At 38.5% G+C, this 27,336-nt stretch overlaps 1 protein-coding gene across 1 annotated transcript in view; it reads left to right on the plus strand.

The window, feature by feature from the left end:
• TLL2 (tolloid like 2) overlaps window positions 1–27,336 on the plus strand; it is a 2,712,623-nt gene that overhangs the window by 1,452,403 nt on the left and 1,232,884 nt on the right. Inside the window, exon 4 of the mRNA XM_044056577.1 lies at window positions 10,209–10,379. Coding sequence (XP_043912512.1) covers window positions 10,209–10,379 — 171 coding nt within the window. The remainder of the gene's footprint in view (window positions 1–10,208; window positions 10,380–27,336) is intronic.

Genomic DNA, 27,336 nt, shown 5'->3' on the forward strand with positions numbered 1-27,336 from the left:
AAGGGAATCATGTTTAAACAAAAAGGCAGGGTAGAAAATAAGATCAACATAATAGTTATGTGAGCAAGTTGAGGAGACAGCCATAAAGGAGTGTGTGGTCACAGTCCTCCAGTTGGGAGTGTTGCAGGATGATATATTGCATGATTTACTAAATCAGAGTGAGCCAGAGAATGAGGTTTCCTTGGGTAATATAATGGAGAAAATAAAGGAGATGGAAAGGAGACATCAGAGGGAAATGGCAGAAGATTGTAGCAGTTCTCTTCGCTCCCCTCCCTGCCCCCAATTCCCTCCCGCCCCCAGTACCTCTAAATTTATAGTACTATAGCCACTCCCCCACTTTCTAGATCCTATCTGCTGTCATCTGGGATAATTCCACCCACTCCTATTCTACTACCTACATTTAATAGCACCTATTAGCTTTCATCTGGTATTCTCCCATCCCCCCTTCCACTACCTTTACCTCACCACTCTATCTTCTGGTGTTGCCTCACCAGGTAAAACAGTTCCTTCACTCACTAGCTGAATCACATATAATGATATACTCCTCTTTACTATCCCTCTTGTTCACACCCCTATTGTTCACACCATACCTCCTTACCTTGTATGAAAACCAGTTTCTTACGGGATTTCAAGTCCCAAAAGGCCATACTATCACCCCAGCTGTAAATCCTTCCACCTTCAACCATACTTACAGTACCAGATCCTATCCAACATCTTGTTCAGTCTATCAACATCTCAACCCCAGGCACATTAGCTCTAGATCCAAACACTACCACAAACTAATAAACAAATTCCTGAAGTTCATCACCAAGTATAGACTCAACCTAATACTTGGTGGTGATATTCACCCCAACCCTGGCCCACTCACTTCAGATACACATACCCCCTCTACTTGTAATCTAAGCTACAAACCTACAATTAATAGGCCGACTAACTCTCTCCTAGTCTGTCATCTCAATATTAGAAGCATTAATAACAAGGTACATGAATTGCATGCACTTCTGGATATCCACTCCCTGAGATTCTCTGTTTATCTGAAACCTGGTTAAAACCTAACACTAAAGACAATGAAGTGTTACCACCTGGGTACAACATACACAGGCTGGATCGTGCTTCGAGGAAGGGGGGTGGGGTAGTTGTACTCTATAAATCTGAGTTGAATGTCACCATAGATGTAATACAACCTCCTCAGATTAATAACTCTGAGATTCTTGCCACCAAATTGCAACTTAATAAAAATAAATGCATTAATTTCATCTGTATGTACATTCCCCCAGGTAACAATATATCTACATTTGAAGATATCCTGCACTGGTTATCATGTCACTACCCCCAAGAAACCCTACTACTTGGAGACTTTAACATAGACTGGGGTACCTGTTCCTTAGAATCCCCAACCATCCATATTAACCTGCATGCATTTACACAAATCATATCCACCCCTACCAGGATAGGTAAACCCAACCAAAAAGAAATTATACTTGACTGGGTACTCATAAACAGTCACCCCCAACTGTACACCTCTGGTACCCTCCTTAATGGCCTAAGCGATCACCTTCTCACATATGTAATTAAGCACAAAACCATTAATTCCCAACAACCCTTACTCAGAAAGGTTAGAAACAATAAAAACTTTGACCCTGCCAAATTCCAACAAGAACTAAACTCATGTAATTGGTCTATTCTAAAACACCTCCCCTTAGAGGAAGCAGTAGCATACTTTAACAACAAATTCCTTGAGATCCTTGATTTGCATGCACCTGTTCGTTCAAAGAGAACCAAGGCAAAAACTGCACCATGGCTTTCTATAGAGTCCAAACTCAAAATTACCCTTAGAAACAAAGCATGGGCTTTATGGCGTTCTTCTAAAGACCCTCAAGATCACATTAAATACAGGCAATCCAGGAACGAAACCAAAAAATCAATTTTACAAGACAAAAAACAATACTACTGTAATTTACAGACAGTAAATCAAAATAACACTCAGAAGTTTTGGGCAGGTTTAAATAATCTACTACATCCTGGACAAACTTCAACCCCAATCCCTGCTGCTACTATTGATAAAACCCCTGAAGATGTTTCTGATAGGTTTAACCAATTCTTTACTGAGACAATTCAAGTCCTAGCTAGCCAACTACCTCCTAGCTCCCCTGGTCCTGAAAGTAGCACCCCTAGAAACCTACTTGCATTCAGCTTCCAACCAGTTGCCACTTCACTTATCCGTACCTTGATCATAAAATTAAAACCCACTACACTTTCTGCTGATCAACTCCCTGCCGAGTACCTACAAAAATCAGCTGATGCTATTGCTTACCCCGTCTCAATACTAATCAATCGAACCATAGTAGAAGCTAAAATTCCCACCATCTGGAAAATATCCTATGTAATCCCACTTCACAAAGCAGGCAGCTCTACTGAATTCTCCAATTATAGGCCAATAGCTATACTCTCTCCACTTGCAAAGATTATGGAAAAATGTATTCATAGACAACTCATGCACCACCTAATCCAAAATCGCCTTATGGCAGACACTCAGCATGGCTTCCATCCTCATCACAGCACTACTTCAGCCCTCCTAGCCTTTACTAACACCATAAACCATAATCGCAACAATAATTATATATCCTCAGCCCTCTTTTGGATCTTTCCAAGGCATTCGATATGGTTGATCACCAACTTTAATCCACACCCTGCAAACATTCTGTCTAGATACTGGAGCCCTCCAATGGTTTCAATCCTACCTGAATGGTCGACAGCAGGCTGTCCTCTGGCAGAACAAACTCTCTAACCTTCTACCTAACACCCTCGGAGTACCACAAGGCTCTATACTAGGGCCCTTGCTGTTCTCCATCTTCATTAACGACCTTTATACTGTCATCCCAAAAGTCAGCTGTATCCAATATGCTGATGACTCTACTCTGATTTGCTCAGCCACATCTTCAGTAGAGTTATGGTCAGCTACCCAAACCACCTTTAATAGAATAGAAAACTGGCTTTCTGAACATCGTCTGATCCTAAATCCCAAAAAAACAAAAATGCTGTTATTTTCACCAACACATAGGTCTACCGCTTTCACCTTTACCATAAAATCAAATGATGGCACAATAATCTCCCCTGACCCATCTACAAAACTATTAGGTGTCATCATAGACAATAATCTCAAATTTGACCTACATGTTAACCAAACTATCAAAACCATCAATAAAAAACTAGGGTCACTTTACAGAATAAAAACCTTCCTAACCCCTCCAGCTAAAATTGCTATAGCTCGCTCTCACCTTCTTTCAACCCTTCTGTATGCATCCCCTCTACTCTCAAATTTGAACAAGACTGTCCTTAACAAACTCTCAATTTGCTACAACCACATTGCCAGGTTTGCCACTGGGCTGCCTTTTAGGGCACATCATTGCATCAATCTAAATCAGCTTGGTTGGCTTGAACTACCTAGCCTAATCCAGTATAACCATCTGATTATGGCCTATAAAATCCTCTATAATCCGGACAATACTCCTGCACTTAAAAATATTATCACCCCCTATAACAATCCTAGACTGCTTCGATCCTCTAACAAACTACTAATTCAGACTAGCAAAATTAATAACACAGCCGGTGATTCTCTCTTTGCAAACTCTGTAAGTAGATCCTGGAACTCTCTTCCAGCTGATATTACCTTACTTTCCACCTTAGGTCAATTTAAAACTAGACTCAAACAACATTTGTCACTTAACTGGGTATGTCAATGTATCAAGCCAGGCTAACTCGAATGTGTAAAAATCTGTTAACCAGTTTACTGTGTAATTTAATTTAATCTTGACTTGTGCTCAGGACTAACTGTAACCTGTGGAACTTGTTTAACTTGCTTACTTATGTAATCTCTGTAAATAGTCTGTTTGTAATATGTAATGCTGGTATTATGTAATGTTGTATCTGCTTACCCTTGGAGCTTTTCTCCCCGGGCCTCCGCTGAAAATGGACATGCATCCAGTCGGACTATCCCGGTCAACAAATGTAAAATAAAATAAATAAATAAAATAAATAGTTACACAGGAAGGAGGGAGACATAGAAAAATAGAAGAAGACAGTGTGAAAAGAAAGCTTGTAGTAAGAATACAAAGTAAAAAGGAAAAGGAACTGAACAGATACGCGGTATGGGATAATGTAATTCTACCACTGGTAAAAAAGTACAAGAAGTAAGAGCATTTATTCTAACAGTGACATTTTATGACTTTTTTTGAGACTCTGTAGGACATGAAAAATTTTAAGTCTATGAAAAAAGAATGACAATCCTTGGAATGAGCATATAATAGGGGCATCTTTTTGAGAGACAAAAAGAATGTGGACAACATTCTGAATGGAAGTGGATAGAGAGACTTTAGAAGAATATTTAAAAATGTATGCAAAGAAATAGACATTTCAAAAGTTTATGACAATCGGGGTTTATGGACTGGTACATGGGGTTGTAATATTATTCTGAAAATGGAAATGAATAAAATAATACATATTCCAAGTGTTATGAATGTTGCTGGTCACAGGAGTATGGTGAAATATTGGGGACAACCAAAGGCTTGTTATTTTTATGGAAAAGGATATTTAGTTAATAGTTGTGACTAGAAGAAATATTATATATGTGGTAAAGCAGGGCACGAAGCAAACAAAATGTGAACTTCAATGTTATAAATCTAGAAAAGGGGCATTTATGAATTTATGGATTGTAAAGAAAGAGGATGCGCTAAGTGTCATATATCAAGGTAAAGAGAGAGATAATAAATGACTGAAGAGGAGACAGAAGTAGATGAAACCTTAGAAAAAAGGAAGATGCTGAACAGAAATAGATGAAACTTTAGAAAAAAAGGGAGATGATGAACAAATAATAAAAGAGATGAATTAGAGAGAAAATCAAAAGTAAGTGATGAAGAAGATGTAAGTTGGAAACTGGTAAGAGGAAGAAAAACTTCTATTGGCATAATTAAATATGGAAAAACACAATTTAAAGCTATTAACATAAAGGGAAAAAAGAAAGGGAATGGATGATGTCTGTCTTATAAGGAATTAGTACAGGTCGATATCTCCTAAACTAAGAAATAGAGAAAGTAATAACTTAAGAATTGTTTCTGTGAATGTCAATAGTATGAAAAATAATATTAGAAGAATAGCAATTTTAGAATGGTGTTGCTATAATTATTTTGGAAGATATAAGGATTTTGATACAGGAGGAAAGACAACTGACACAAAAATTTGGGACTGGGAAATAATGTAGAACACAGGGTTTAAACAGTGTTCAGGAATAGCAATTCTGTGTAGAAATATAGTAAAAATGTAGGTGCTATATTAGTAAAATGGGAAGAAAAGCTATTATAGATTTAAAATGGCAAGAAAATGTGTATAGAATTATTGCAATACATGCATATGTAACTGATAAAGTGGGAATTTGGATTATGTTTTTGTTAATGGATATTGTAATTACATGATATTTCAGTTAATTAAGGGAAAACTGAAAAGAGGAAAAGATGTAAAAAGATGATGGAAGTAACATGCAAAAAATTAGTTATATGGAACATAAAACAGAGACATGCATGGAGGTACTTTAAAAACTGAAATAAAGTATTTCTTAGTATCAGAGAGAGTATGTATAATGGAAGAAGAAAGTATTATGACATTTTTCCATATCATTTCACAACATGGATAGAATGTTATATAATGAAGAATACATAAAGACAGGAAAAGTTATAAAAAGAATAAATGACAAGGAATGGAATAAAAAAGGAACGGAAAATATTAGATAATTATGAAAGTATCATAATGATACAAGGGCTTTTTATGTCAGTTGGTTGCAATGGTGGATTGCTTTTAAAAGAAAAAAAAAGAAATTTTTTTTTATTTTGGAAAAAATAAAGAAAAAAACAGGAATATGCTAAAATGCACAGATGATAAATGTAAAAAACAGACATTATGAAAAAATAGATTTATAGGACAAATTATGAGAGAATTACAGAACAATTTTATAAACAGTAGTATTTTTTACAAGGGAGAAAAGTTTCAACTTAAGTAAAATAGTAAACAGGATAAAAGTGTAATGGGCGAAATGAAAGACAAAGAATGTAATAAAAAGAAAAGTCAGCCACAAGTTATGGAATTTGTTGTAAATTATGTAGAAAAGATGTTTAGTAAAAAGAGACAAGGAGTAGAAAGTTAAAAAATTCTCTGAGCAAAATACTAGAGAACTTGGAAAAGAGATTGTTACATGAATTAGAAAAAAATATTTAAATGGTTAAATATAGAATCAGTATTAAGCCCATATGGCATTGGGTATGAAATGTTTAAAAAATTTAAAAGGATGGTAAAAAACTATTTAATATGTCTATTTAATGAATTGTTGAATGCTGGATTAAAATATAAGGAATCATGTAGTGGAATATTACATTTATTTATATGGTAAAAGGGAGAAAGAGAAGATATAAGAAATTGGAGGCCAGTAGTTTTAAATAATACAGATTATAAGATATTTATGAAAATAATACAAAAGAGATGTGAAAATAAGATGCAGTATGCCATAGAGAAAATTGTTTATGGTATAAGAGGAAAGAGATGTCAAGAATTGCTAATTATAGTGAGACAAATTATAAATGGTATAGAAAGAAAGAAGATGTAAAACTTATGGTGTGTGATATTAATAAAGTTTTCAATTCTATACAGCATGACATTTTGTGGAAAATAATGGAAATGTACATTATTAATAATAAGGTCAAGCAAGTGTGCAGAACAGCCTATGAGAATCATAAAATACGGGTTTTAATTAATGGATATACAAGTAAAGACATAGATAAGAATAATGGTATAAGGCAAGGGTGTCCCATGGGCAGTATTTTATTTGCTTTAGTTATAAATACAGTAGTTAGAGATGTAAATCAGAAAATGAAGAATACAACTTATGAAATTCAAGTAGAGGTTGAAATTTCAGTAGTGATGTCTTATGCAGATGATATTATAACAACTAAACATAAAGAGTGGAGAAAATAATTGATTATTTATTTAGCTGAAAGTTTAAGAGAAAGAGGTATGATAAGAGTAAAGGATTGGGTGATGCAATAAAAATAGCAGGTATTCAGTTTTGTATGAAGAAAATATATGTTTTAGGGATACACTTTGATAAAGAAGACCATAAGAAAGGAGAAGAATTAATAACAGAAATAAAATATATTTCTATATTGTGGAAAACATATAGATTAATGTACATGAAAAAAGTATATTTGATTAATTCATTGTTATTAGGAAAACAGCATATTTGTCTAGTGTTATCATGATTTCTAGAGGATTTTAAAAACTGTTGTAAGAAATATTTTCCTTTTTTTGGGGTCAAGACTAAAGCCTTTTAAAAGGGGTGTCTTATATGGGGATTAGGAAAATGGAGAATTACGTATGATAAATCCAATAGTGTATGCTGCTTCATTAAACTTATATAAGGTATTTAAATGGCTAAGTGAAAAGAATGAGAAGTTAGTGACAATTTTATTAAAGTATACCTGTAAGGGGTTTTGGGAAAAATATAAGAAATGCTAAAAAAATGAATATGCAAATTAAGAAATGGAGAATTATGAACAAAAGATAAGAATGTGGAAAATCAAATTGATGAAGCTGAAGAAGATAAAAAGGCATGAAGAAATATTTTATAAATCCATGGGAAAATGTCTTATAAGCAAAGATTAAAGCAATTAAAGAAAGAAGCAGGTGGTGCAAGTACAATATTGAATGGCAAGATTTTTTCTGGACGTTGGGAATAAAGAAGTTATCTGTTAAGGCAAATATGTCTATAAAAAGTAAAATGAAAGTATATGCTTATATTGTGGGGAAAAAAGAAACAAGAGAACACATTTTCTTAAAATGTGAGAAAGTTAAAAAAATGTGTAAAATTATGTTTAGAAAACTTTTGAAAGTATTTAAAATTATGAAGGTATAAAATGGACATGATTGAATTTGGATATTATGAAAATATATGTATAAACTTGAAGATATATTTACATAAAATATTTTGCATAATATGGAATGAATCAATGAAATTATGTTTAATGGAATGGGTATTGTCACTTATACTAAAGAAAATTAAATTATGGTTTTGGAAAAAGGAGTGGGGGTTGATATAGAAACTTCAAGTTTTGATACATAAAGTCTGAAAATGAATCAAAATGAGTATATATAGATATGTAAAAGCGTGTGTGTGTGTGTGTGTGTGTGTGTGTGTGTGTGTGTGTGTGTGTATGTATGTATGTATGTATGTATGTGTGTGTGTGTGTGTGTGTGTGTATATATATATATATATATATATATATATATATATATATATATATATATATGTGTGTTTGTGTGTGTATTCAGTCAATAGGTGTTGTGTAGAATCTTTTATATCCACCTGAGCTACCAGCAACTCAAACAGATAGGGATGCATTTTAATGCCTCCTCTGAAGGATAGCATATTCAGGAGTTCAACACCCACCCTTATGGTGTATTGTAGTGTCAACAATTGATCTATCTTGTGCAGGACTAGAACCTACATCCTTCTGCACCAAAGTTTAGTGTGCTACCTGTTGCACCACTGACACTGACAAAAATATAAAAGGTCAGTGTGTTCCTGTGAGAAAAAAACAGTTACTTGACAATTATCATTCACATAAAGATGCTGACTACTCACAAATCTTTCAGGTGTTTTTCATTGTTAAAGAAGGCCATCAAGTGATTGAGCATTACCCCTTCCCAGCCACCACCACAGGTGGTCCCCAAGAGAACCTGATTCAAACATGAAATTACATACTGAAAGCAATATGAAACCTATGTCAAGTAAATCCAAGATCTTGATCTGCCTGGAGGAGTCTCCTACCTTGTCAGTCCATAAGTGAACCTGATATGAATATGAACTTACACTGTGCACTGCTTGGCAGGTAAAGTCAAATCCTCATTGATCTACCTGGAGAGGCTAAAAGCATTTTTCTGAACGTTATGTGTTCTGTTTTCACCAGTCCCCACCAATGTTTTTTTTTGTAATTTTTGTGGAGATGTTTACTGTACTTTCTAGGAAAAATGTTGCATGCCAGATGCATGATCTTTTCCAAACAGGTTATACCATAACTTTTCAGGCCCCTTGAGTTATTTGGTGACCACAAATGTTCTATATAGTTCTTTAAGCACTGGTGGTTCATTATGCTGGATGCACTTTTATTATTAGGTGCCAAGTTTACAGAGCTGCAACACATTTTTTTTATTCTTCAGTTTTGGCAACCAAGTGGACAGAAGTGCATTACCTTAATATTCCAAAAATTAAGAGTTTGAGAGCCACTGTGATTTCAATATGTACTTGTGTTACCATTAACAATACCAAATGTAACATGTTATGAAGTATAGCAGTTCTTCCAGACTAAATTTCTAACTAAAGTTTCAATTTGCAAGACTCTGTCAGTGGTATGATAGGGTAGTGTTTTGTTGAACTCCACACTCACTAATCATGAAGGTATGCGGTAGACATGCATTTGTGAGACACAAACAAATAGAAATGAATGAAGTAACTACTTTTACCCAGACTTGAACCAAGGCCTCCCTGAACATCAATGTAATTGTGCTGTGACTTTAACTGTTGAATACTCTGTTCATTTTGATGTATATTGATTTTCTCAAATATGTAAATGAGTAAGTAAAACAATAATTACTCAATAAACCCACTATAACATCAGTGAACCTTTTTCTAGACATTGTAAAAATGCATCACTAAAATCACAAGCATATGTCAATATGAAACCTATGTTATTTATGCAAAGCGATAGGTCTTTAGGGTCTAGTTAGATTGGGGAACTCTGAATGTAGCTTTCTTGGAATTTTTGGAAAGAATGTACAATAGCCACAGTGTCTTGATGGCACTTAAGCTGTTTTCAGTGTGCAGACAAGTTTTAGACTTATTAAGCAGGTTATTGCAGAATTAAATATTAGCTTCCTTAAACATTTTATTAGGTCTTTAACTGTTCCTGAAATGCCAGTTAGCTGGCATGAATGTGTTGAGCTGATTTAGCTCAGCAGTACACTGATCAGCACCAGAATAGTAATAGACCACGTGTGCATTCTGGATTAGTTTATCTGTCACAGTTTTAAACGTTATTGTAGAGAATAGACAGCTTCCCTTAAGTGTCTGACCTTAAAGATTTAAACAATAATTGAACTGTGTTTTCCAGATGAAAGACCAAATAACTCAATAACTAGGAGACAAAGGAAGAAGATAAACAGAACCCAGTCTTCCAGGAATTCAGAATCTCAGCAAAGGGTACGCAGAGCTGCAACATCAAGGGCAGAAAGAATATGGCCTGAAGGAGTCATACCTTACGTAATTGGAGGGAATTTTACTGGTTAGTGTTGAATACTATGTACATTTAATACATATTTTACTTGCCATTGTCAAAAGATCTGTTGGCTTTATTGAAGTCATATACATGCATTTATATTTTTATCGTACTTTCTGTACATACTAACCAGTTTTGATTTATGTACGTGTTCAGTATACTTTTTTGAAATTCCTGCAAAGAGAAATGTCTGACTGCTGGTGTAAGCTACCATTTCCTTTTTGATTTCACATATTACCTGCCTTAAAGAATTTGTTAGGTCATTTCTTTATGGCATAATTTTCTTTTCCTGATTTACCAAACTGCCACACTTTTTGTCACAAAGTTCCATGTTTAGCTGAATCATTGTTTCTTTACGATCTGATCAGGCCCTGTCCATTGTATTCTGAGTCCACCCAGTAATGAAATGCTGTTTGGAGTATCCTTGGTACAGACTGCTTGGCTTTTTACAACAGAGTACTTCCTTTATTTGGATGACTGGTGTTATAGTAATCCCCTACAATGTTTCACTCTGTAAACTTGGTAGAATTATAAAAACCTAGGTGTATAAAAAAGTCAAACGTTGCACATAAAATAATACAATATTAACTCAACATAACAGTCAGTTATGCCAAAACCCTTATTTCTAGCTTTAATGTTTTAATAATTCAGTTGATTATTTGTTTAATTGTTATATTTATCAATTAATTAACTCATATAATGTTGTTGTTTAGTTGGAAGGTTTGGTGTTTAGTTTATAGTCCAGAAAAAGTCTGGCATTCACAAAAGTGCTTAACTATGAATAAACTCTCTAGTTTTTGGATTTTCATGTCATCCTGTTGCTTTTGTATCTAAGTATTCTTCTGCTGGTACACAATTTTTACTTGTCTATTATTTACCTGTGGAAGTTTGATGGCAGTTGTCACCATTCATTAAAATCTGTAGATTGTATGTTATTTCTTTGATAATGTGCTTGTATTTTTCTATAATTTTTGTCACTTTGTTCCTGAGTAGTATCCTACATTCCTACCAGAAGCAGGAAAAGTTATATGATATTTGGTATTCAGATGTTTTGTAAATTAGATGACCAGATTTTTAACTGGATGGTCCTGTTTTTTGCAAAGACTTTTGTTTCTCTTTTCAAGTATGGTCTATTAATTTTGAGGGACATCTGACTGATGTTCCTCTGGTCTAAAATATTAAAAGTATGACATTGCCAAGAAGTTACTTGTATCCAATTGCAGACATGCCAGGATTTACTCCTACCATGCATGGTGATGTTTACTTGCAAGTCTCAGCATGATGAATATCAGTCTGGCATGGGCAGGTTGCAGTAATTGTGTTCAAAGTCAGCTAAAAGATTGCTATGTACCTAAACATTAATCAACCAACTTCAAAGGCATTTTGTGCTGAGAACATCATGTTTATGTTGTTCGTTGAATAAAGAATGCAGCACACATAGTGACCAGCCTCATTTTTGTAAGTTTATAGGATTACTATGCACTGTGCAAACTTTGATATCATAACTGCCCTCTACATGTATGATGTCCCTATTAGGAAATTCAACAAATCAAACTAATGATATGGTAGAGGATTTGACAGAGCATGATATACAAAGTCAGCATCTGTATAAGGTTCCCACCTTTTCAATTCTCCAAAGTGTGAAACAAAGGTGTGGCCAAACATATGATATCATACTGGGTGGGATTAAGACTGTTCTGAAATAACTGTGGAGAAAATTTAATTAAGCTGGAGGTCTGGTGGCTGATAAATCCCCAGACGCCATTGCTTCTAGATGCAGTGTAGTGTGGTTTAAAGTTTTTTTTTCAAACTTTCAGTCTAATCATGGCCTGAACCCCCATCACATTTCTATTTGTCTTTCTCTCCCACCCACATTCCTTTCAATCGATCTGCCCCCCACACTCTTTCTTTCTCTCTCCACATTTTATCCTCTCATCCATTTCTCTCTTTTTCACTGTATTATCCCTCTGACAGAACATGGCAAACAGTGACCGATCTTATAAATTTAATTTAATTTTTATGCCACTTGCTCCTGGCTCATACCTAAGTAACCTGTTTACTCTACAATTCTGGACAAAGTAGAATTAATTGGGGGACAAATGCCCAAAATCAGAGACATTTTAAATGTTACACCAACTCACTTAAAAAGTTAATAGAACAATAAGTTTGCATCAACATGGCCATATTTTTTTCTGAACAGTAAGAAGTATGAACATTTATTGTCCGCATTGACTGGTTACAATCCTCAGTAGTTTACCAGAAGATAATTTTTGGGGCAGGGCAAAAATGAAGCAAAATTAGGGACATTCTGCTTATCAAGGATGGTTGAGAGAGGTATAATCCTACCTGGTTTCTGCTTGTTTGTGCATCACACAGCACCGCACAATTGTGCGCCATAGCTGGACAGATCAATTCAACAGATTTTCCCTCAAATACAGCTGTAGCACATTAGTGGTAGCCGTCATCCTTAATACTTTCCCGGTCAAAGGAGGTATGTCCCTAGTCTTGAGCAGCATACTGCCCTCACGTAGAATGATGCCGCAGTATGAACAAAAAATGATTTATTTCAATAATTGGCTTAATTTTTGATGTCATTTAAAGGGGGTCCACTTCCTGTCAGCCCAGGAAGCCAAGGTCGATAAACCTTGCTGCTTTGCCAGAGACATTTTGCACCTGGCACCTCTAAGCTTCTGGCTGCTGGCGAAGGCTCTTGCCTCACCCATTGTGCCTTTCTTAGTCTCAAAAACAAACTTACTGATGTGAACTTTGCCAATCGTAGCAAAATAAGGGTCAACCTGCTAAATGCTAGGAACTTAAACCAAAAACTGCACACACCCTGGAAGCACTTCTGTCCCTGGAAGATGTAGATGTCTGTGCAGTCACAGAAACCTGGTTCAAGGCCTTAGAGAATACCCCGGCCTTGCAAGGCTACAATACCTTCCACACCTTCAGACTACAGTGAATGTGTGAGAACCAAAAGAGGTGGTGCTTCTGTCTGTATTCAAGATAAATTCACCTCCCTTTCTAGTTAGACTGGAGAACTCCATGGAGTTACTCCAAGTTCAGGTAAGAGTGGGTAAGACCTTTATTCAAGTCACAGCCAGTTATAGATCCCCTTCCATGGGTCATGCAGTGCATGAAAGCCTACTTGACCAAACTGGAGACCAACTAAATATTACAGAACAGTCTGGTTATAGGGGATTTCAATTAATCCCATCATCAACTGGTTAAACCTGCGCTAGTCCTAAATCACTAGTGCAAAAGTTCTTTGAGTCTCTGTTAACTCAGATGACCTAAATTGTTCATACCCCAAGAGGAACAAACATACTAGATCTGGTCCTCCCTAACATGTCAAACAGATGCACTACTGCAACTGTCAGACCCTCATTAGTTAAATTTGACCACAAATCAGTCACCTTTAAGCTGACACTAACACCAGAACTTACAGTGAGTGAAATCAGACTAAAAAACTTCAACAAGGCAAACTATACCCTCTTAGGTGAAGGTATAAATGCATTCTGAGACCTGCTCCCAGCTGGAAGAGGTAACTACACTGAAGCTTACACTACAGGCCTGTACAATTACTTACATAAGTGTATAGACTTGGCTGTACCAGAAAGAATAAAAGCCAGAGCCCCAAGTAAAAACAAGCTACCATGGTGAACATCCAGCATCAACAAACTTCAATAAATGCAAAAATTTGCTATTCAAGAAAACAAAGGCGAGACAACAACAATGGAAAAGCACCCTCCTCAGCTTCAACAGGCAAATAAGGCTTGTCAAATCCTCTAAGGGCTGCTTTGAGAAAAACTTAGGAAGCACAGCCAAGGATAACCATAAAGTCTTTTACAGCTATGTACATAGCTTAAAAGGTAGGGCCCAAGCATGTCCAGAACTAGTGACCAATGGTATCACACACACTGTCCCCATAGAGACAGCAAACCTGCTAGTGCATAGGTTTGGTGAAAATTTATCTCCCTTATCCCCTCCAAACCTGTCACAAACCTTCCCCCAAACTCCTCCCCCCACCCCGCATATCTGTAGAACAGGTCATCAAAGCCTTGTTCAAGGCAAAAAATATCCTCTATAGGACCAGACGCCATTCCAGGCTGTCTTCTAAACAGGTTAAAATATGAACTAGCATCACATTAAGTACCCTTTTCAATCATAGTCTAACCACAGGCTTTGTTCCTGAGGAATGGAGAACAGCAACAGTTATTCCCCTCCACAAAGGTGGCCTAGCAACAGACCCAGGGAATTGCAGACACCTAAGCCTGACCAGCCTCATCTGTAAGGCCATAGAATGTATCATTATGGACCTCACAAGTAAAGACATAGGTGACCTCCAAACCCTGGATCCTACCTAATTCGGCTTCATCAAGGGCAGATACTGCCTGTTAAATCTGGCGTATTTTTTTGAAAATGTGACCAGGGACATTCACAAAGGAAAATCTGTGCACACAGCATACTTTGACCTGGTAAAGGCTTTCAACACAATCCCTCACTCAGGCATTACCAATAAACTTGGGAAACTGAATGTAAACACCTTTGTTGTAAGATGGGTTGCCAACTGGCTCACAAACCAGGCACACACTGTCAAAGTGGGTGACTCCACATCAGCCAGCAGACCTGTTACCGATGGGGTGCCACAGGGGGTCAGTTCTGGACCCCCTACTGTTTGATATATACTTCTCAGAAGTTCAGGTTAAAACTAAGGGGTTGTGGCTGACCAGATTTGCAGACAACTCAAACTGGGTGCAATTATTGAATCCCCGAATGATGTCAGTATACTCCAGGAGGGTCTTACACAAACCAACAACTAGTGTCTTAGTCACAATCTCAAACTGAATACAAAGAAATGCATCATCATTCCCTTGGCACAAACAATGTCTCTTCACACTATCAAATAAACAACAATACTCCAAGTACCCACAAAGTGGTAAGGGACCTGGGATCACAAGTTGACTGTGACCTTAACTTCGACCCCCATGTGTCTGCTGTAGTAAGGAAGGCTTTCTACATAGAACACTTGATTAGTAAAGGCATCACCTCAAGAGCAAAAGAGGTTATAACTCCTCTATACTCGGCACTAATCAGGCCCATAATTGAGTACAATACCCCATTTGGCATGTACCGTACAAAGCACCTGCAGCAATTGAACAGACCTCAGAGGTTTCTTACTAAGAAAATCAAGAGACTCAAGCATGTGCCTTACACATACTGAATAAAGTCCCTGTCACTGTATTCTGTATTGTATAGACTTCTTAAGGGAGACTTATGCTGGTTTACAGTGCAATCTCAGACCCAAACCTGATGAACTTGCTGCATATCCGTAAATCAAACGGGAGTAGGGCTTACCCCTTCTGGAGATGGCCTGCGACTTAAATAGGACATGCTTGAGGGACAGATTTAGCTTTCACAGACTACCACATCTTTGGAATAGGCTACTTATTCATGTGAAACAGGGCACCTCTTTGACACTGTTCAAGAGGAACTTGGATGAGTGGATGGGGCACCATAAATTCTTACCAGGAATAGTGCTCACAACCCTCCTGGACATGGGCAGTCATTACTAAATGCAATCTTGGGTATTAACTAACATTTCTATGGTATTACATTGGGAAGAAACAGCTATGTTTGAAATGACCTTCGGGTTGATATGCTAGTAATCTCCTATGATTCTAAGAGAGAGAGAGAGTCAGTCAAGACTATATCAGCACAACAAAGAAGGAAATAGAACCAGTGACCACAGATTGTATTCTGGAGGGGAAAGACAGCCTCAGTATTCAATATTCCTACAGCCTAACGCACCACATTAGCACCTTATGCAATGATCATCCTAGACTAGTACCTCTGCTACTGAGGTTCTCCAAATTGCTATGGTGAATTTGGGGAATGGACCTAAAAGATAGTAAGTAACACACCAATATCCTGCAAATGTAACAAGGTCTGAAAGACTGAATTTGGGGGAAAAAGACCGCAAAATCTGCTAGCACTAAGCAAGCCAGCAATGCTAAGAGTATCAGGGCAGTGCCGGCATTCGGCATAAGAGTAAATCTTAATTTTCTCTACATTAACTGTGAGCAGGAAAGAAAGTGTTAATGACTCCATGTTAACAGTTACAGTAATACCAGCAAACTGGGATATTTTCTTTCCCACTAACAGTTAATGTGGGCAAAGGGATGCAAGTCATTTATCTGTGATTGTCTCATTCACAACATGACAGGTTGCAACACTACATGTACATCTATATAGGGAACATATCTGTCACTATATACAGAGAGAGCACATTTAGCCAGCTATCTGAGAGTAGGGTGTATGTATATCTCAGTGTAGTGGCCAACATATTTTCCAACATCTTTCTCTGTATTTGTATCTTATATGTGAGTATCTATAATATCAGTTTTCTGGGCAGTATGTATCCGTCTGAGTTGGGGAACAGTGCTTGTGAAACTTTTATTAGTATGCTAAATATCTCCATCTTGATTAACAGATCCATCAAGGAAAATATAATCCCTGATATCTGGAGAAAGTTCTATATCATACCTTTACATAAAGGTGGAAGCGAAACAGACCCTTCAAATTTCAGACCCATCGCTATACTATCTCCACTATCTAAAATTCTAGAAAACTGCATTCACTAACAACTCCTTGACTACCTTATTAAAGAAAACCTTCTAACCTCCACACAGCATGACTTTTGCCCCAAAAACAGCACTACTACTGCTCTTACTTCCTTTACTAATACAATAGCCACATCACGTGATAAAAACATGCTCATCTCCTGCTTATTTCTTGATTTATCCAAAGCCTTCGATACTGTCTCTCATAGTTTACTTCTTCCTAAGCTAGCATCTCTCAACCTCTGTAACTCTACACTCTCCTGGTTCTCCAGCTACTTTACTAAGAGATTCTAAGCTGTAAAATAGCAATCTAACCTCTCCTCCTTTCCACCTGTTCACACTGCGGTACCATAAGGCTCCATTCTTGGACCCCTTCTGTTTAATATCTTCTTCAGTAACCTTCACTCTGCTTGTCCATGTTGTTTTTCCTTCGGCTTTTCCCGGTTAGGGGTCTCCACAGCGGAACTCCTGTCCGCTAATGATTGGCAGCAGATTTTCACGGTGCCGAGGTGCCAGCTCGACGCCCAACCTTCAATGAAGGCATGCCCTTTCACGCATGTCTTTCGAATGCTACTCGACATGCAGACTCCACACAGAAGGTGCTCCAGCTGAGAATCGAATGGGAGAACCTCTTGCTGTGAGGCGACAATGCTACCGCTGCATCACCGCGGCTTTTACATGCTCTACTGTTTTTCAGTATGCTGATGATTCCACAATCATCTCCTGCTCTAAAGACATCAGTTGCCTTCACACCCTTACACAAGAATCTCTTCACTCTGTAGAAAACTGGCTCAACTCCAACCAACTTATACTAAACCCCAGGAAAACAAAACAACTTATATTCCTTCCAACAACCATGCGACATCATGAAGCTACCTTCTCATTCTCTTCTCTAAACAATACAGTCATCTCTACAGAATCTGACACTAAACTCTTAGGTGTCATAACTGATGAGCGCCTAAGGTTCAATCTACATATTCAGCAATGCACAAAAAACACATCAAAAACTACGCCTCGTATACAGACACAAGAAATACCTCACAACTACCTTCAGGCTCTCCCTAGCACAAGCCCTCCTACTACCAGCTCTACTCTATGCTGCCCCCTTACTCACATCCCTCCAATCTAATCTCATGATTAATTTAGAACAAACATATAACAAAGTTGAAAGGTTTGCTGCTAACTTACATTATCGCACTCATCACTGTATAGCCCTAAAAAACCTGCATTGGCTTGAATTCCAACACCAACTTCTGCTCCCCCAATTGCTCTTAACTCATTCAGTCTTGTATACACCATCATCCTGCCCCTCCCTCTCCTCACTCGTCCAGCCATATATCCCTAACCATGCATTTCACAGCTCATTACAGCACCAGTTACAAGTCAGTAAAAGCAATTCTAACTTTGGCAAAATTCCCTACAGTCATTCCGTAACCTCAGTCTGGAATAAGTTACCTCTACATGTCAGAACTATCACAAATCCTAACTCCTTTAAATCCACCTTAAAAGACTACTTCCATTCATCCTGGTCCTGCTATTGTTATGACCCGATATAATCTCAGTGTAGTCTTCCTCCCTCCTAACTACTCGCCTGGCTTGCAAAGATTAATCCTCCTCTCATTTCACTGCTTCTCTTCTCTTTTGTCCTTCTTTCAAGTTTTCAGTCCTAATAACTCTTGCTACTTTGCTAAACAGAAATGTGCTGTAAACTTGTCTCCCTCTGTATTGTACCTATGTATAGACAGTGCTAATTGAATTTGTAATGTGGACTACTTGTGCTAGAAATGTAATTACTTGTTTTGTGAATTGTTATGGGTGTTGTATACTGTAAATTGTTTTCTGCAATTTCAGGAGCTTTTCTCCTGGGGTCTCCACTGAAAATGGGTTTCTGCCCAGATGGACTAACCCATTTAACAAATGCCAAATAATAAAATAAATAAATACATTTGTTTCTGCATATGAAGTGCTGTACTTCATAATAGTATGTTTTTTCACACATTTATTGTGACAGGTTGTGGGCAGTGTCTCACAGAAAGTCTAGAGTGCTATATGTGTCTTTCTTCCTCAGGTTGGTTTTCTGTCAGCATTTTCGATGTAGCCACATTTTTTTCTGCTTGGTGATTTAGAAGGACCTCTGTCAATGCTGCACTGCAGTACTTTGTCTCATACAGACTGTATGATGTGTGTAACTTTTTTGAAAAAGATCTGGCATCTACTTATTAAATGCCAAGCTTCAATACTGCTAGTTGGTTTTCATAGTTATTATTACTGTATGTCTGTTACAGACCCAGAAAGATGAGTATTGAAGAAGGATATTATTTTTTACTGGCATGTGCCATTCCTTCAAGGCTTCCCCAACATATACAAATTCTCAGTCTAATCGACACAGGCAGGGTGCTGACAGCATGCCAGCTCTTCGAATACTACAGGTTATCTCTAATAAAGTCAGGAAGACAAACCGGGCTGTCTTCTTGATTTTATTTTGTATTTCTGGGTATTGTTCATATTGATTCACAAACCCATGTCATTGCAACTGCTTCAATATTGTGTGGGACTAGGAGAGCCAACGTTCCTGTGAAGTTGCTGCAGGAAGTGCAGCAGTCATTGATTTCATGAATTCATAAACAAAGGAGTGAGTTCTGTCTCCTGTCCCTCAAAAAACCCTATGAGAGTGGTGAATAAAACATTTTATACAGCCATTGCTTTTGAGCACATCAGAGCCAAGAACAAGGGACTGACCTTGACTGCCCTTCCTTACCAGGCCATGCACTGGAGAAAATTATACAGATATCCTTCTAAAGAATCCTCCAGTAGTTATCCATTTTTGTGAGCCATGCAAGCCCTTAATATTGTCCACTGTTATTAGGAGAAGGACCATATCACTGTCTTCAGCAATGCTTTTCACCATAAGGCCATAATGTTTCACTAAAAGCTTTTCAGTATTGGATTATAGTATTAAAAATGTAGTCTGTTGCACTTCAGTTAATGATTTTCTTCTAATCACTGTCCACTATCTCTTCAGGTCCCTAGCTGAGGGAGGTGCTTGTATCAGTTCCTCAGAATACCCGCTGCAGCTGTCAGGAAGATCTTATAGGTCAACTTTAGGGTGTTTTGTGTCTTTTGCCTGACCCTTTTCCTTGACTTTTTCAACCTCTACAGCTGTTTCAGAGTGGTAGTGATGAAGAAGTGTAGTTTTAACCCCTTCTTTTATCTCTTTTTATTAAGGTGACTGCTCTACCCTTGCGTTTATATGTACATTTCTTGATGCAAAGCCAGCCATACTTATTGCAAGAATGCACCAAATAAAACTTGTAACCCTCCATCTGCTCTTTCCTTTTTCTACATTGCAAAGTTATGTTGTGCTGCGGTAGTGTTGTCACCTCACAGTAAGGTGTTGTCCGGTTTGATTCTCAGCTAGAGCGTCTTCTGCGTGGAGACATGCGTGAATGGGCATACCTTCGTTGAAGGTTGTGTGTCAGGCCTGGCAAACCAGTACGTAAAAATCAACTGCCAATCATTAGCGGATCGGAGTTCCGCTGTGGCGACCCCTAACCGGGAAAAGCCGAAAGACACAAACTTGAACAAACAAACAGATCTCCAGTAGTGCCTGGAGTTTGTTACATATTACCACTGTTGGAGTAGTCATCCAGCTTCCTGTAATATTTTGTCACTCTATAATTTTTAAGTGCTTTGCTGTTTTATTACTTCACTTTTCTTCTCCTTTTAAATCCTCCACTGCTTATTTCCCACATGTTTGTTTCCCTTTGAAATGCACACCATTCTGCTGATGCCATTGAGGTAAGGATCTCAAACTCAAATGACCATGGGTGCTATATGAGGACTAGCAAACTCAGGCAAGGTCCACAGTCTCTACAACAAAAGAATGCAGACAGTGTAGCTCGAAAGTAGTGTAGCCACTTCTCACATCTGTAATTATGCTAGTTTGAGGGCTGCTTCAGGTCTGAGGGACATGAGGTAAAGACCACTGCTTGAAGTGTATGCATGCTTCACTTATGCTGTTTATGAGACTATAGTTAGAAACAGGTTGACTATTAGGCCTTGTCAATGAGCAGTGACATTTTTATAATATTTATAGATTCACGAGATGTCATTTAGACATCCCTTGAAATTATGGGCTGGAGCCCATTTACAGGGTTAGTAAACAAGAGCTATATCCAGGATGCATAATGTACTAATTCCAAGGACAACCACAAAGCATTCTATAGCTATGTCAAGAATCTCAATGGCAACACCCAGATCTGCTCTGAGTTACAGCACAAAGGCATGAAAATTACAGAACCAACTGATATTGCCAACATCCTGGCAGATAGGTTCACTGCTAACTTTACCCCCCCCCATCACCCCCTACAGGGCCCATATCTATACAGAAAGAATGCAGAGTCCCTGTAATCACAACTACGCAGGTGAAAGCTGCACTCTCTAAAGCCAAAAACAAAGCATCCATGGGACCGGACAACATCCCAGGCTGCGTTTTACATGAACTTCAGAATGAACTGGCTCCCCACTTAAGCACCATGTTCAGTAATAGCCTCGCATCAGGCTTTGTGCCCACTGAATGGCGCACAGCAACAGTTATCCCACTCCACAAAGGAGGAGCCACCACTGATCCCGGGAGCTATAGACCTATTAGCCTGACGAGCCTGGTCTGCAAAGCCATGGAACGAATCATCATGGAACTCATAAACAAAGACATTAGTAACCTCCAAACTCTGGATCCCACCCAGTTCGGGTTTGTGAAAGGCAGATCATGTCTCCTGAACCTGATCGACTTCTTTGAGGCAGTCACCAAAGCCATAGATGAGGGTAAAGTGGTTCACACGGCCTATCTTGACCTCGCCAAAGCTTTCGACACCATCCCCCATTCTGGAATTATAGCTAAACTCAATAAACTAGACATAAATCCCTACATCACAAGATGGGTTGCCAACTGGCTCACTGACAGAACCCACACTGTAAAAGTTGCAGACTCCAAATCTGACCTCAAACCAGTGACAAGTGGAGTACCACAGGGTTCCGTCCTGGGACCGCTTCTGTTTGGTATCTACTTCTCTGAAGTACAGGCTAACACAGAAGGCCTCTGGCTAATGAAGTTCACAGATGACTGCAAACTAGGAGCCATAGACAAGTCCCCAAATGATGTGAACATCCTACAGAAGGGCCTCTCTGAGACAGATGCCTGGTGTCAGAGCCATGACCTCAAGCTCAATGCCAAAAAGTGCAGTGTCATCCTCTTTGGTAAAAACTCTGTACCCATGAACTACCACATAGGCAGCAATCTACTTAACACCGAACGCGTGATAAGAGACCTTGGGACCCAGGTGGACAGTAGTCTCTCCTTTGATAGTCACATCGCCACAGTAGTCAGGAAGTCCTTCTACATGGCACATCTCATCATAAAAGGGTTCTCATCCAGGAAAAAAGAGGTCATCGTTACCATCTACTCATCACTCATTAGACCCATTATAGAGTACAATGTCCCTTTTGGAATGTACCTCACAAGACATCTGCAGCAGGCAGCTGGAAAGGCCACAGAAGTACCTCACAAAGAGGATTACTGGACTCAAACAAATGCCCTACACTGACCGCCTCAAAGAACTCCAGCTTTACTCCGTAGCATATCGCCTACTCAGAGGTGATCTCTGCCTAACATATAAAGCTATATCAAACCCAGAGCTGTTGGACATGCTACACCTAAAGAAATCCCAATCCCTCAGAGCTACATGCTCTAGGGACCTAAACCTTGTCACTACAATAAACAGGACACGCTGGAGGGATAGATTCCTATCCCAGAGACTTCCCATACTCTGGAACAGGCTACCCATCTATGTCAAGCAAAGTCCTTCATTAGCACTCTTCAAAAAAAATCTTGATGAGTGGATGGGAAATAGGAAATACACCCTGGGGATCACTTCTGTGTCTCTGCCCATCAGTGGCACAGGAAAATAACTTTCTTGGGTGGCGTAAGCCAGGGAACCTTGTTGGCTAGGCTTGCATAGGCCTTTGGGCCGATAGCCTAGTACCTACCTATGAACCTATGCGTAATCCTTAATAGTGCCTAAGATTTTACAGTTATTCAACAGCTGTTTTACCTTATCAGGTACAGCCTATCTTGACCTCGCCAAGACTTTCGACACCATCCCCTATTCTGGAATTATAGCTAAACTCACTAAACTAGGTATAAATCCCTACGTCACAAGATGGGTTGCCAACTGGCTCACTGACAGAACCCACACTGTAAAAGTTGCAGACTCCAAATCTGACCTCAAGGCAGTGACAAGTGGAGTGCCACAGGGTTCCGTCCTGGGACTTCTCCTGTTTGGTATCTACTTCTCTGAAGTACAGGCTAACACAGAAGGCCTCTGGCTGATGAAGTTCGCAGATGACTGCAAACTAGGAGCCATAGTCAAGTCCTCAAATGATGTGGACATCCTACAGAAGGGCCTCACTGAGACAGATGCCTGGTGTCAGAGCCATGACCTCAAGATCAATGCCAAAAGTGCAGTGTCATCCCCTTTGGAAAAAACTCTGTACCCATGAACTACCACATAGGCAGCAGTCTACTTAACACCGAATGCGTGATAAGAGACCTTGGGACCCAGGTGGACAGTAATCTCTCCTTTGATAGTCACATCACCACAGTAGTCAGGAAGTCCTTCTATGTGGCACATCTCATCATAAAAGGGTTCTCATCCAGGAAAAAAGAGGTCATTGTTCCCCTCTACTCGTCACTCATTAGACCCATTATAGAGTACAACGCCCCTTTTGGAATGTACCTCACAAGACATCTGCAGCAGTTGGAAAGGCCACAGAAGTACCTCACAAAGAGGATTACTGGCCTCAAACAAATGCCTTACACTGACCACCTCAAAAAACTCCATGTTTACTCCGTAGCATATCGCCTACTCCGAGGTGATCTCTGCCAAACATTTAAAGCTATGACAAACCCAGAGCTGTTGGACATGCTACACCTAAAGAAATCCCAATCCCTCCAAGCTACACGCTCTAGGGACCTAAACCTTGTCACCACAATAAACAGGACATGCTGGAGGGATAGATTCCTGTCCCAGAGACTTCCTATACTCTGGAACAGGCTACCCATCTATGTCAAGCAAAGTTCTTCATTAGCACTCTTCAAGAAAAATCTTGATGAGTGGATAGGGAATAGGATTTACACCCCGGGGATCACTTCTCTGTCTGCTGGACAGTGGCACAGGAAAATAGCTTTCTTGGGTGGCGTAAGCTATGGTACCTTGCTGGCTAGGCTTACGTAGGCCCTTGGGCCGATAGCCTAGTACCTACCTATGAACCTATATGTTACTGAGAACCATTTCATTATTTTCTAGCTGCCTCAATACAACTAGTCAAAATTACCTTTAATTTGAATGAGAGGCTAGGTGCTTAGGCACAGTGGCATTGCTGTTTGTTCAATACTGCTGTGAGTTTTAAGGTTCTCCTTTCCACACTATTACGTGATGGTGGATTTAATATATTTAAGGTCAAGAAGTTTGAACTTACCCCTCATAGAAATGTTTTCTTTGATCTTTGCTGCTGGACATTTTTTTTTTGAATGGTCATGGTTTGATTGTTCATAGGAGAACATTGTCAAGTGAAGTTCCTGAGTCTTAAGGAACACCATGCATATAAAGCAACTTATTCCACTTCATGACCTGCCAGTGAGTGTATAGGTCTTGGTTATATCTTGATTGGATTACTGCAGTGCCCTTTGCTCAGACCTGTTAAATACTGCGACAGATAGGTTACAGCACTGTGGAAATGTACAGATAGACACCTTACTGTAACTTTAGATATACTCTGTTAATGTCCCAATCTATGTTCTTTGCATTTGTTCCCTGCATTGTGTTATATTTAAAATTCTTGAGATTGTATTTAAACCAGGGGTTTTCATATTTAATGGAAACATTGGTATGTTGCTGGACCTTTGACACCTTTACCTAGCTGCTGTGGGGCTGATAATGTTATATAGGTGCAGGTTTGGGTCATCGGATTGTAGATCCTCATCTGTCTAGTCCTTGTACCTATCACATTCATACTTTGGCAGCGCCATGAGTTTATACGTGATGTTTGTGGGTACCTCAAGGTTTGCATCCTTCACAAGGGTATTAACAACCCTCTTGACTTCTAACTTTAGACATAGGTCTTGTCTGTTTTTAGTGGTTTGCAAGTTTTATGTGTAGTTTGCTGCATTTTCTTATTTATTTTACTTTGTAATGTGACTAATAACTATTGAATCAGTGTCAGTTACCCGTAGTGCTGAATGCTCCAAGTGCTTAGTTTCTGTGACATTTCAACTGATTACATTGAATACTTTTGTCTTACAGCTGCTTGTGATCTCTTTTTTGTGTATGTGTACATTTTTTATAACTAAAACCAAATGCTTTTATGTTGTCCAGTTGATATCCAATTTTTTAATTTTCATTTAAGTTGTAGATGTACTTAACCTTTATTTCTTTTCATTGAGGAACAATCTTTGCCACTTCATGACATTGCTGTTTCATCTCTGTAGACTCCTCATATTTGAAATGATTTTTTAATAGTTGCACTAAAGGCAGTTAACCAATCTTGGCTTTTAGATTGCCAGTGTGATGATCTATCCCATGTATCATAGTTCCCAATCTAGTGTGAAATGCATTGGATCATCATACGTTGGATAATATTTTCTCACTTTTGATTGCAGAGAAGCCTTATTTTTTGTAAACCAAAAATGTAATACCAGTTGTCTGAATGGGTATTGATGTTTACAGCTCTCTGATGATAGTCTATCCCTTAAGTCCATCTTATTTAAATGTTGCTGTTTATGTTTAGAGTGTTGAGCTGCATATGCTTCCTTCAGTTAATAACACAGTACTCCAGCAAGGAGGAAATGCTTAGTCCATACAAAGTGAACTGGATTAAAATTAATCCTTTGTTTCATTTCCATCAAACTGTATCCTGTTCCTCATATCTCATACTTCTTTGGCTTAGACCATGGGTCTGCAACCTTCACTATCAAAAGAGTCTTTTTGGCCTTCCTCCTACCAAATAAAATTCATCTGGAGCCACAAAACATATTTGACACATAAAATGAACATAACACAGCATATTAAGTTTTATATATAGTTATTATATAAAAGAACTAAGTTTATAAGATAATTTATCCTTGTTTTTGTTCCTTTGTTGAGATTTTTATTGCTGTGTGTGTGTGTGTGTGTGTGTGTGTGTGTGTGTGTGTATGTGTGGTGGTTGTATGTCATACCTTTCATCCTCTTAGAGCAAGAAATCTGGACAAAGCCATAAATAATGGGGAGACAAAGGCCCAAAAATAGGGATGATTTTTAAATATTGCTCTTACAAACTTAGAAAGTTTATAGAACAGATTTTGCATTAGCATGAATTTCCTGAAGGGTATGAAGTCTGAAACTCAAATGCCTGTATATATTTTCTGACTTCAGCCCTAAATAATTTGCCAGTGATTTACCAGAAAACCACAATTTATGAGAAACAGACCACAAATATGAGACAAAAATGAGGACATTCTGCGAAAATCTGTACAGTTGATAGGTAACTCTGGGGGGGGGATGCACGTTAACAGAAAAAGTGTTATTCGAGCAAGTATCTAAGTTTATAAGAGAAATATTGAAAATTTGTCCCTATTTTTCTTCCTTCCCTATTTTTCTTCCTTTATTCCCCCTTTTTTGTTGTTCTGTCCAGATATCTTGTGGTAAGAGTTTCAGAGGTATGGTGGAGAGGCACAGAAACCTTTCAGGAGTTGCTGATGCTGCCAAGGAATTGCTCAATCACTCTTAGTGTGTGTGAAATGCATGGTAAAAGAAACCATGTTACTGTAGCAAGTTATTAACTTTATAAGGGCAATATTCAAAATCCATTGCTCGATCGCTCTGTGTGTGTGTGTGTGTGTGTCTGTGTGTGTGTGTGTGTGTGTGTGTGTGTGTGTGTGTGTGTGTGTGTGTGTGTGTGTGTGTGTGTGTGTGTGTGTGTGATGTGGCAGAGTAGCCATTAGTTTTCAAAGCTACAGGGAACCACTGCAGAGGGGTGGAAGAGCCGCATGTGGCTCCAGAGCCACAGGTTGCAGACCCATGGCTTAGACCTTAGTTGTCTGGATGCTGGATGCTGCTCCTTCAGGGTAACATAAACAGAACACTTTGGCCTAGAGCTGTCTTTGGCTTAGTGGTGTACCTGCTGTGCCAGTATTCATAGTACCGTTAACAGGCCTATATTTACAATTTAACCCAACCCATTGTATTACTTTCATTGGATAAAACAGTGGATTGTACACGTATCAGTGTGCTACTGTGCCATGT

This window comes from Protopterus annectens, chromosome 14.part0 (genome assembly GCF_019279795.1).
Source record: "Protopterus annectens isolate FY-2018-M chromosome 14.part0, PAN1.0, whole genome shotgun sequence".
NCBI classification, from domain to species: domain Eukaryota; kingdom Metazoa; phylum Chordata; order Ceratodontiformes; family Protopteridae; genus Protopterus; species Protopterus annectens.